We start from the raw sequence: 12616 nt of genomic DNA, 5'->3' as shown, positions 1-12616 counted from the left end.
TCAACAACTGTCACATGACCTGGCCATGCCTGGTCTTTGTTATTCAAACACACCTCAAGAAGGCCACATAATCCCACTGACCAGTCAGCCTTGGTTGGGGAAGGAGGACATTTCAGACCTCCGACTAGGACTAGGTACTATGGCGTGCCACCCGTGCAGTTGTTGAGTCTTGCATGCAGCATGACGCCACACTTTGCAACCTGCCATGACATCACGTTTCTCGTTTAGGTTGTCCAACACCTGTTTGGACTCTTGACGGCTCCGGCAGACCCCCAAGAGGACCGGTAGCCATGGAGACAACGGGGCGGGGATGTAATCGGATCTACTGGTCTAAAGCCAGTGGAGGCCAGTTGAGTATAAATATCAGCCTGACCCCCACTCCCCCGCCTCGACATGACACATTTTTATAATGAGCCCAGTGTCTGTGCAGCCGTGTTTTTTTTCTTCTACAGAGTCATCAATCAGCAGTCAATCAATCCTGGAGGATCGTGACAAACATCATGAGTGAATAAAAGCACTCTTATTGAAAATATAGTGGCTCGTGAACTTGTAGTTTGGGGACAGCGTGGCTCGGTTGGTAGAGTGGCCTTGCCACCAACCGGAGGGTTCCTAGTTTGATGCCCGGCTTCTGCCATGTGAGTCACGTCCGTTGTGTCCTTGAGAAAGATCGTGGTTAGGGCCTTGCATGGCAGCTCCGGCCATCAGTGTGTGTGAATGGGTGAATGTCGAAATTGTGTCGAAGCGCTATGAGTACCTTGAAGGTAGAAAAGCGCTGTACAAGTATAACCCATTCACCATTCAAACTGTTTAAGGCAGTCAGTTTATGTGGACCAACTAATCAAGTCCTGTTATTATACAATAAACCTACATTAAATGGTCGGACGTTTTTGTCAACATCAAATTTTAGACCCAAAGATATAATTTCTATGGAAAAAATCCACCATCATTATCACTAAGCAGCACGAAACAACCAGGTTCATTATTAATACACATTATTAATCTACACTACCGTTCAAAAGTTTGGGGTCACCCAAACAATTTTGTGGAATAGCCTTTATTTCTAAGAACAAGAATAGACTGTCGAGTTTCAGATGAAAGTTCTCTTTTTCTGGCCATTTTGAGCGTTTAATTGACCCCACAAATGTGATGCTCCAGAAACTCAATCTGCTCAAAGGAAGGTCAGTTTTGTAGCTTCTGTAACGAGCTAAACTGTTTTCAGATGTGTAAACATGATTGCACAAGGGTTTTCTAATCATCAATTAGCCTTCTGAGCCAATGAGCAAACACATTGTACCATTAGAACACTGGAGTGACAGTTGCTGGAAATGGGCCTCTATACACCTATGTAGATATTGCACCAAAAACCAGACATTTGCAGCTAGAATAGTCATTTACCACATTAGCAATGTATAGAGTGTATTTCTTTAAAGTTAAGACTAGTTTAAAGTTATCTTCATTGAAAAGTACAGTGCTTTTCCTTCAAAAATAAGGACATTTCAATGTGACCCCAAACTTTTGAACGGTAGTGTACTTTTTCAAATTTTCTTTTGATCAGTCCATATTTTCGGTGTATTAGATGGAATTTTTACCGAGGTACAAATATTTTCGGTATGTTGGAAAACATATACCGAAAACAGGGTCTGATTACAAGAACATTTGAAAAAGTAAATGAAACAACAGCAGATGCAACTTCCTGTTCAGGGCCAAGTAAGCTTCAAAATAAAAGCATGGCAGTGTTAACCTAGATTTGCCTATGTAAGAAAGCTTTATTGTCATTGTCGAAATTACCAGAGTAGTCATGTCGGATAAGATTGGGGCTGTCTTTGACTAAGGATTTTCATAGTCAAACCTAATTTTGACATTGCAAACCAATCATTTTTTTTAGCATGTTTGCTACATGTTGTTTAGCAAGAGCACAGACAATGGAGAACCGCACAAGTCAACAGATATAATTTGCGACTTTTTCCACCTCAAAAAGTCTAAAGCTGTCAGATAAACCAATAACTACGATAGATCCATCCATCTTCTTCCGCTTATCCGGGATCGGGTCGCGTGGGCAGCAGCCTAAGCAGGGAAGCCTAGAATTTCCTCTCCCCAGCCACTTCGTCCAGCTCCTCCCGGGGGATCCTGAGGCATTCCCAGGCCCGCCGGGAGACATAGCCTTCCCAACGTGTTCTGGGTCTTCCCCGTGGCCTCCTACCGGTCGGATGTGCCCTACACACCTCCCTAGGGAGGCGTTCGGGTGGCATCCTGACCAGATGCCCGAACCACCTCATCTGGCTCCTCTCGATGTTGAGGAGCAGCGGCTTTACTTTGAGCTCCTCCCGGATGGCAGAGCTTCTCACCCTATCTCTAAGGGAGAGTCCCGCCACCCGGCGGAGGAAACTCAACATCGGCCGCTTGTACCCGTGATCTTGTCCTTTCGGTCATAACCCAAAGCTCATGACCATAGGTGAGGATGGGAACGTAGATCGACCGGTAAATTGAGAGCTTTGCCTTCCGGCTCAGCTCCTTCTTCACCACAACGGATCGATACAGCGTCCGCATTACTGAAGACGCCGCACCGATCCGCCTGTCGATCTCACGATCCACTCTTCCCTCTCTCGTGAACAAGACTCCGAGGTACTTGAACTCCTCCACATGGGGCAAGGTCTCCTCCCCAACGGAGATGGCAGTCCACCCTTTTCCGGGTGAGAACCATGGACTCGGACTTGGAGGTGCTTATTCTCATCCCAGTTGCTTCACACTCGGCTGCGAACCGATCCAATAACTACGATAGATATTGGCTAATTTAGTGAGGGCCTTGGCATACCTGTGAATATTTGCAATTCTGAAATATTTCTTAGAAAACTTGGTAAAAATAAATGATTTTCATTTTCAGCACAATTTGCTGTTACAAAAATAACAAATAAATGATATATACACCCTAGAGTAGACATACTCGACCTATGTCTCTTGCATCACAAGAGACTGTCGTTAACCACAGCGCTATCCACTCTGACACATATCCAACAGTAGCAGGTATAATATTAGGCTTACAGAGTGCGAACATTGTAATATTCCATAAATGAAAATAAAAACAATTCTGGACTCCACCACGGCGCTTATAGACATTTTTCAAGCTTGGTTACGTCGTTTCTTCTTTAACGTTGTCACGGTTGAGTCGCATATTACTGTGTGGATTGTTCTCCCAAGATGCAGCAGGAACTCCGGAGGCAAGGTGCAGATGAGACAATGATTTATCCTCATAAATCATACAAAAATACAGGAAACCAACAAAAGAGACGTGTGCCAATCGCACGGGGAGCTAAGGGAAAAACTTCGCACAGGAATCTTGAGCAAGGAAACAAGAAATCATCCAACGTAACTGTTGCTTACAGCAAACAAGGCAGCCAGACTGAGTGTGGCGAACAGCGGGAATAAGTAGCTCTCTGATTAGTGCCCAGGAGCAGGTGAGCGTTCCGAACACTGATCAGAGGCAGGTGAAAACAATCTGCAGTCATGGCAACTAAAACACAAACCCAGGGGTGCTCAAAACAGGAAGTGAGGGAATCGAAAACTAAACAAACATGATCCTGGCAGTGGATCATGACAAACGTAACAAAGAATGGTGCAGTGTGAGCAGCTGCCTGTATCTTCCTCAAATATGCTTTTTGTGAAGACGTTCATACAAAGTCAGGATTTTTGGTAGATACTGTATGTCTTTTCCACCGTCTTTAAGTCCATCCTTCTCTCTCTCTCTCGTGTTGTTGATTTGAATGAATCACGTAAAATGCAACTCTCCATGCTGTTTAGACGAGCCCGTCCCAAGTTTTGCCAAGGGTTAAGTCGAGCGGACCGGATCGCTGCACTAGTGGTAGTAGGCTACTTTTTGTGAAGAGCAAAATCCCGGGGAAAAACAGGGCCGGTAAGACTTGCGGAAATAAGGACAAAAAACATAATTTTCCGTCAAAAACGGGAGGGTATATAAGTACGGTCCTTGGATCGGCCTCGCTTGGATCGACTTCGGCTCTGACAGAATGCAGAGAAAACAATTAGACGTGACTATCTGGAAGAAGTAAACTTACTAACAACGTTTCAGTGGCTGAAACAGCAGAAGCAAAGATCATTATCGATGCGAGAGGGAAGAGGTGAGTACAATCAATCAATCAAATCAATCAATCAAAAACGACTTCCTGCCCGAGCAAACTAGTAGAGGCTACACCCCGGCGGCAAACGCCGGGTCTAATATCCGGCAAGTCCCAACAAGGGACTTGTGGAGAAATGATTCTGTCTAAGAGTGTAGTCACACGAAGCTAAATGTACAGTGACTGGGCTCACTTAACATTTTAGGTATGGCACTCTTTAGCCCAGACCTGGGCAAATTTAGGCCCGGGGGCCGCATGCGGCCCGTTGAGCTTTTCTATCTGGCCCATCAGACATCCATCCATCCATTTTCTACCGCTTGTCCCTTTTTGGGGTTCCGGGTGGTGCTGGAGCCTATCTCAGCTGCATTCGGGCGGAAGGCGGACATTCAATTTAGTGTTGCCAATCAACCTATCCCCAGGTGCATGTCTTTGGAGGTGGGAGGAAGCCGGAGTACCCGGAGGGAACCCACGCAGTCACGGGGAGAACATGCAAACTCCACACAGAAAGATCTCGAGCCCGGGATTGAACTCAGCACTACCTTCGTATAGTGATTTTTAAAAAACCAGCGGATGGCAGATGACCATTATGAAACACCAACACAGTATCAGAGCAGTGTCAATACAGCTAGTGAGTGTGCCATACAATCACTGAAGCATCATTTATCCATCAATATTCAACAGTATGTCAGGATTACAGCATATCAAAAATATGTTGTTTTAATAGCAGACAATCAGACCAAATGTGGCCAGAGGGTAGGGCTGGGCATATCTCGATATATTTTTACTTGAACTCGATATTCAATATATATATATATACATATGAAGATATTCATTTTTGTCAGTGGCACTTTTATTAACCCTGTTAGTCAAGATGGGTATTAACAGCACAGTAAATAAACTGGTTAAGTAGCACAGAATTACATGACATAAATAAATAGGAAAAACAAAGAATGTATACCAGACATTCCCAAATATTTTTTTTAGATCTTTAGGATGGAAACTGTAGCTGCCATTGTGATGTGCAGTGGTGTTTTCAAATGACCGTAAGTAAATAAATAAATGATAAATGGGTTATACTTGTATAGCGCTTTTCTACCTTCAAGGTACTCAAAGCGCTTTGACAGTATTTCCACACTTACCCATTCACACACGCATTCACACACTGATGGCGGGAGCTGCCATGCAAGGCGCTAACCAGCACCCATCAGAGGCAAAGGGTGAAGTGTCTTGCCCAAGGACACAACGGACGCGACTAGGAAGGTAGAAGGTGGGAATTGAACCCCAGTAACCAGTAACCAGCAACACTCCGATTGCTGGCACAGCCACTCTACCAACTTCGCCACGCCGTAATTCAATGGTTGGAATCTGCACCTTTGCACGATATACTAGTTACTATGGTCATCTAAGTTACAGCAGCTCAGACGAGGCACCAAGCAGTGTGGGTGGGGAGCGTTTCCACAGAGTGTTTCCAGAGCGGCCAGCCTGAAATGCGGGTGTCAGGGACAGACGTGGAAGGAGATGTTTAAAACAAAGTTCTAAAGCTTAGTGATGTATCAGATTGTAGGTGTTTTTTGAGGGGTTTTTTTACCCTTCGCGTTCATATTTCGCTGTTTGTTGCATTTTTGTTGCATTTCGCTTGGTTGCAAAACATGTCTATCGAGAGGGGTGTGACATTCATATCTTGTCAATATTCAGTGTTTCATCGTTCATAGTTAATATTGTGAAACCCACATTCTTTATTTTCGTGTACATTCTGGGTGTCCCAACAGGGCCGACGGGATTGTCGAGTAGTTGACTATTCTAAGACACCCATAGATAACTGTGTAAAATATCCTTTAAAAACATAAGAATCAAAACAAATGGAACATTTATTTATTTTTATTTTTATTATTTACTTATTTTATTTTATTTTTATTTTCATTTTATTTATTTATATATATATATATTTATATATATATTTTTTTTTTTCAATTATTATTAAAAAAAAAAAAAAAGAGAAAACAAATGGAGCAACAAACTGCCATAGGGTCTTTTATAATCTCTCATTCTCCTTATGTCTCAGACCAAAGTCACAAGGAAATGTGCAAGCTATGCCCATCTTCGGTTATGTCGACAACCGCTTATGTCGGCGAGAGTCAGCCAGTTTGAAGGGCTTAAACGAGTTCCATTGTCACCTACTTAGTCACCAAAGAGGAACGTGCGTTTATGAAGTATTAATCATTGTAATGCAGGGTGAGATGGATGAGGAGTCAGTATCCGCTTTGTGAGGTAAAAAGCCTGCCTGCTAAATGGCTTTTATGAAAGTGTGCGGTGATGACACAGCCTGACAGCCTACATTAAATGACTAACAATGAGCAGAAAATGCAAACGTGATGGTCATGAAAGTCAATAATTATCAGCAATCGTCACGTAGGCAAAAATTGCGGCGGTGTGAAATGTGAAGGCTAATGTTTTGGTTCTTTCGTCAAACTGATCCCATCGAGCCGTTGTTCTGGTTCAGCTGGTTTCGAATGAATAGTCAAAGGAAGCAGACGCACGACGCGTGATTCACCGACTCTCGGAATAACCAGTTCTCTTCCTGTGTCGGCGCACACACACGATGGTCAGCTATGTTTAACCTACCTACGCCACCGGAGTTGAGACCTTTCCACTGACCAGTCATTTGAGGATAAACGACCTCTGACCCTGCCCGGCCCGGCCCAGTGACATAAGCAGCCAGCTGTTGGGTAACCGCTCATCACCATGGCAACAATATAAGACATCCTGACACCTTTGGGCCAAGAGAAGCAGACAATGTGTTATTGTTTCAGTCCAACACAAGCTTACATGCCCTGACAAACGCTGAGATAAAGATGAGGGCAAGCGGGAGCAAGTTCATGTCACTGTAGTCATGTGGCATTCTGAATGTGTCAATAAATATGTCCTCTCATATTCGACCAGACCTGTTCTTACTGTTTATACACCTAACAAGTGCTGCAGCGCCTCAAGAAGGTCACACCTGCCAGTGTGAACGTGCTTGATGATACAAAACCCGAAACCAGTGAAGTTGGCACGTTGTGTAATTCGTAAATAAAAAACAGAATACAATGATTTGCAAATCCTTTTCAACTTATATTCAATTGAATAGACTGCAAAGACAAGATATGTAATGTTCGAACTGAGAAACTTATTTTTTTGTAGCAAATAATCCTTAACTTAGAATTTAATGGCAGCAACACATTGCAAAAAAGTTGGCACAGGGGCATTTTTACCACTGTGTTACATGGCCTTTCCTTTTAACAACACTCAGTGAACGTTTGGGAACTGACGAGACCAATTTTTGAAGCTTTTCAGGTGGAATTCTTTCCCATTCTTGCTTGATGTACAGCTTAAGTTGTTCAACAGTCCGGGGGTCTCTGTTGTGGTATTTCAGGCTTCATATTGCGCCACACATTATCAATGGGAGACAGGTCTGGACTACAGGCAGGCCAGTCTCGTACCCGCACTCTTTTACTATGAAGCCACGCTGTTGTAACATGTGGCTTGGCGTTGTCTTGCTGAAATAAGCAGGGGCGTCCATGATAACGTTGCTTGGATGGCAACATATATTGCTCCAAAACCTGTATGTACCTTTCAGCATTAATGGTGCCTTCACAGATGTGTAAGTTACCCATGCCTTTGGCACTAATACACCCCCATACCATCACAGATGGTGGCTTTGAACTTTGCGCCTAGAACAATCCGGATGGTTCTTTTCCTCTTTGGTCCGGAGGACAAGACGACTACAGTTTCCAAAAACAATTTGAAATGTGGACTCGTCACACCACACAACTCTTTTCCATTTTGCATCAGTCCATCTTAGATAAGCTCGGGCCCAGCGAAGCAGGCTGTGTTTCTGGGTGTTGTTGATAAATGGCTTTGGCTTTGCATAGTAGAGTTTTAACTTGCACTAACAGATGTAGCGACCAACTGTAGTTACTGACAGTGGTTTTCTAAAATGTGTTCCTGAGCCCATTTGATGATATCCTTTACACACTGATGTCGCTTTTTGATGCAATACCGCCTGAAGGATCGGAGGTCCGTAATATCATCGCTTACGTGCAGTGATTTCTCCAGATTCACTGAACCTTTTGATGATATTACAGACCGTAGATGGAGAAATCCCTAAATTCCTTGCAATAGCTAGTTGAGAAATGTTGTTCTTAAACAGTTCGACAATTTGCTAACGCATTTGTTCACAAAGTGGTGACCCTCGCCCCATCCTTGTTTGTGAATGACTGAGCATTTCATGGAAGTTGCTTTTATACTCAATCATGGCAACCACCTGTTCCCAATTAGCCTGTTCACCTGTGGGATGTTCCAAATAAGTGTTTGATGAGCATTTCTCAACTTTCTCAATCTTTTTTGCCACTTGCGCCAGCTTTTTTGAAACATGTTGCAGGCATCAAATAATTGCAAAAAAATAAAGTTTTCCAGTTCGAACGTTAAGTATCTTGTCTTTGCAGTCTATTCAATTGAATATAAGTTGAAAAGGATTTGCAAATCATTGTATTCTGTTTTTATTTACGATTTACACAACGTGCCAACTTTACTGGTTTTGGGTTTTATAAAAATAAGTGTGGCACAATATCTACAAAATGGATCCAAGGGGTGTTTTTAATGCAGCAAAAGCCACAAAGAGCCTTCACCCACCATCTTTTTGTCATCTTCTTCTTGGTTGTCACACCTTTGGGAGAAAGTCAGCAGCAGGGGGAGGACCACCATCTGTCCCCCGCTAGTGCTAACAAGCTATAAAGTGGGGAGATGATTCTGTCTGAGGGTGTAGTCACACAAAGCTAAACGTACCATGACTGGGCCCATTTAACAATTTAGGTACGGCACTCTTTATCCCAGACCTGGGCAAATTAAGGCCTGGGGGCCGCATGTTGCCCGTTAAGATTTTCTATCTGGCCCACCAGACATTCCCAAAAATTTTTTTTACATCTTTAAGATTGAAACTGTCGCTGCCATTATGATGTGCAGTGATGTTTTCAAATGACCGTAGGTCTTGAACTATACAAAATATTTCAATGGTTGGAATCTGCGCTTTTGCATGATATACTAGTTACTGTGGTAATCTAAGTTACAGCAGCTCAGATGAGGCACTAAGCAGTGTGGGTGTGGAGCGTTTCCACAGAGTGTTTTCAGAGCGGCCAGCCTGAAATGTGGAAGGAGATTTTTACAACAAAGTTAAAGTTAAGTTAAAGTACCAATGATTGTCACACACACACTAGGTGTGGTGAAATTTGTCCTCTGCATTTGACCTATCCCCTTGTTCACCCCCTGGGAGGTGAGGGGAGCAATGGGGCCGCGCCCGGGAATCATTTTTGGTGATTTAACCCCCAATTCCAACCCTTGATGCTGAATGCCAAGCAGGGAGGTAATGAGTCCCATTTTTATAGTCTTTGGTATGACTCGGCCGGGGTTTGAACTCACAACATACCGATCTCAGGGCAGACACTCTAACCACTAGGCCACTGAGTAGGTTTAGTAAGTTCTAAAGCTTAGTGATGTATTAGATACATCAGATTGTCGTTTTTTTTTTACCCTTCGCGTTTATATTTCGCTGTTTGTTGCATTTTTGTTGGGTTTCGCTTGATTGTAAAATATGTCGATCGAGAGGGGGTGCGACGTTCATATCGTGTCAATATTCAGTGTTTTATCCTTCATAGTTAATATTGTAAATCCCACATTTTTTATTTTCATGTACATTCTGGGTGTCTCATTCAATAATTAAAAAAAAAAAATTCCATTCCGTTTTTAAGGCAGTCTGTCATAACGTTTTTAGCATTCAATCAGACATTATTGTGTTCCTGAAAATCAAGACACATGTTTTCCTCTAAATTTGCCCCCCCCCCCCATCAAAATAATTGCCCAGGCCTGCTTTAGCCAGTGTAAGTGCATTAATTCATTTCCCCTCTTTTTGGCACAATTAAAACCGGTGGTCGAGGACCTCGCACGATTCCCTGAAACGGAGTCACAGAATGACTGTAATGCGATCGCTTCTTGCGGTTTAATAATGATTAACAATTCACAATATGAATCAAATACAACAACCTACAATAACCTAACACTCCTTTTGAGTGTAATATCATTTAATTAATGCAATCGTTCCTCTCGAAAATACTTACATCAGCAATCTGGCGACCCTATAATGACAATGTTGAGCTGCTTACTGTAAATAATATTCCAAAAAGCCAGAGAAATTGCACACGGGCCATGGCTTGAATGCTCAGTGCGGGTCAAACAGACGGAGGGCGATATGCAGATGGCCTAATAGTGCGAGTGCGCGCTAAAACATCTAATTTGATTTCAGTGAACAGACAGAGATGATTGCCACCAGGCAGAGCTCATCTGTGCATTGTGGAACCTAACGTGTCCATCTGGGGACGGGTTGCTGGCGGTCTACAGGAGGATGCAAAATAACCAAATCAGTATTAGGCCTTTGACAAGAGGTCATGCGACTGTGGTCAAGGTTCCACAGTACATACTCCTTGTGTCAAAATGTCAACATCAATCCATGCAGCAAGGTTGAACTGGGTCAGTCACTTTAGGACTCCCAAGGGAGTCCTTCAGGTGTGAGTGCTTTCCCAGACAGACTGGGGGCATGGGGGAGGAGAAAATGAAGGGTGGTGTCAGCTTACAGGATCATGGACAGAGTCCAGTCCTCAACAAGTCCCAGTCTTGAGGAGCCATGAACAACTCTATAGGTTCTGTCCCCTGACCTTTAGGCCCACACAAAGTGTTAAATGTGAGACAGATGTACACAAATGTCTCCGCTCCTTCAAGTCCCCTCAAAAGTTTCCGTCTGGTCCCGTTCACGTGTTTTCTTCATTTTGTTGAGCTGCTACTTGTGATGCTCTAATCTATAAGAATGTTTCCACTGCGGGACTATAAAAAAACGGAGGACTGTGTTTAGGTTACTGAAGGTCCAAAAGTAACAGCTGGAAAAGAGTTCCAAGCCTCGTGTGTGTGAGGTTTGAACATGTTGGAGCACATGAAAGCAGGTTGCAGTGGACAAGGTGCTTGTGAAGACAAAAGTCTACATGTTGGGACAAGATCTTTACCCTGCATGCCAAGCGAAAGCACCCGAGCCACTTCGTTTGTCAAAGTAAAGCCAGGAGATGACACCGCATGATAACTCTTTGGCGAGAAGGCTGAAAAAGTCCTCTGCTTTGATTGCTGTATCGTCCTTCAGTATCATGAGTATCGTCCATACCTCCCCATTTAGTCCCAGCACATGGCTCAGCACACCTACCGATCACTGTTTACCAACACTGTGTAATTTGATGGAAGTTTATCTTATTTTTTACGTCTGCTTGCTGTCACCGACGACTTCCACTGACATGTTCCAGATGTACATGAGCCTTAATGACTTACTACAAGGCTTCGCCCACAAACTGATAACGACGCCAATCAGCAGCATCCCTTCCTGTGTTCACACCGACGCAAAACAAACAAGTAGGGTGACGATGAGGCCACTGTGAGGACAGCATGAAGACCATGGGAATATTGCAAAGACCAAAGTGTACATATTTTCATATCACGTGTCATGAAGTCAAATATCAACATGGAAAAAGCTGCAACAGTACTAATTCACACATCTGCACATTTTTACACACATGTAGACCAATGTTGGGAGGACTACCCCTTGGTGGGAAGCATGCACCTCCCCCAACACAGCAAATGGTTTTAGCAAACACACACAACTGCTCTACATGTGGTCAAAGCCAGAGGGAGTTGGTGACAGATGTGTGTGTGTGTGAGAGAGAAAGAGATCCTATACCATGGTGCAAGTAGCATGTCCTCGGTTGTTGTGTAATCCGGTTACTAGTTATGTATTCCGCAAAGGAGTCCTGCATTCCAGTGTATTCCATTAAAGAGCTACATAGTCCGGTCAGGAGTTGTGTATTCCATTTGGACAACAGCATGTCTTATCTTGTGTGTGTCCATTCATGTCTGACTCTGCTGTAGTTCCCTTGTACTCTCACATGGGAAGCTCTGCCCCCCCAGCTGTCAGTCATTATTTGGTACAACCCCCTTCTCATAGCCACGCCTACTGCCTAGGACTCTTCTATATGTGCTAACTAGTGTTGTCCCGATACCAATATTTTGGTACCAGTACCAAAATTATTTCGATACTTTTCGGTACTTTTCGATACTTTTGTAAATAAAGGGGACCACAAAAAATTGCAAATATTGCCTTTATTTTAATAAAAAATCTTAGGGTACATTAAACATAAGTTTCTTATTGCAAGTTTGTTCTTAAATAAAATAGTGAACATACAGGACAATTGTCTTTTAGTAGTAAGTAAATAAAAAAAGTCTCCTAATTTGTCTGCTGACGTAGGCAGTAACATATTGTGTCATTTATCATTCTATTATTTTGTCAACATTATGAAATATTTAAACTACTTGTTCATTTACTGTTAATATCTGCTTACTTTCTCTTTGAACATGTTTTATCTACA

The 12616-nt window shown here is 43.1% G+C and overlaps 1 protein-coding gene across 3 annotated transcripts in view; it reads right to left on the bottom strand.

Moving 5' to 3' along the window:
* plekhg4 (pleckstrin homology domain containing, family G (with RhoGef domain) member 4) overlaps nucleotides 1–12089 on the bottom strand; it is a 64386-nt gene extending 52297 nt beyond the window's left edge. For 2 of the 3 annotated variants that reach the window (XM_062022834.1, XM_062022842.1), the window contains exon 1: nucleotides 3040–3148. In XM_062022834.1, coding sequence (XP_061878818.1) covers nucleotides 3040–3114 — 75 coding nt within the window. In that variant the 5' untranslated portion in view covers nucleotides 3115–3148. Of the gene's footprint in view, nucleotides 1–3039; nucleotides 3149–11931 lie in introns of those variants that run through there. The other variant, XM_062022848.1, reaches the window with a different exon arrangement.
* Nucleotides 12090–12616: the final 527 nt, after the last annotated feature.

Source organism: Entelurus aequoreus, linkage group LG02 (assembly GCF_033978785.1).
Source record: "Entelurus aequoreus isolate RoL-2023_Sb linkage group LG02, RoL_Eaeq_v1.1, whole genome shotgun sequence".
Lineage (NCBI taxonomy): Eukaryota > Metazoa > Chordata > Actinopteri > Syngnathiformes > Syngnathidae > Entelurus > Entelurus aequoreus.
The sequence above is the reverse complement of the archived record's forward strand: the minus strand, read 5'-3'. Positions and strand labels throughout refer to the sequence as shown.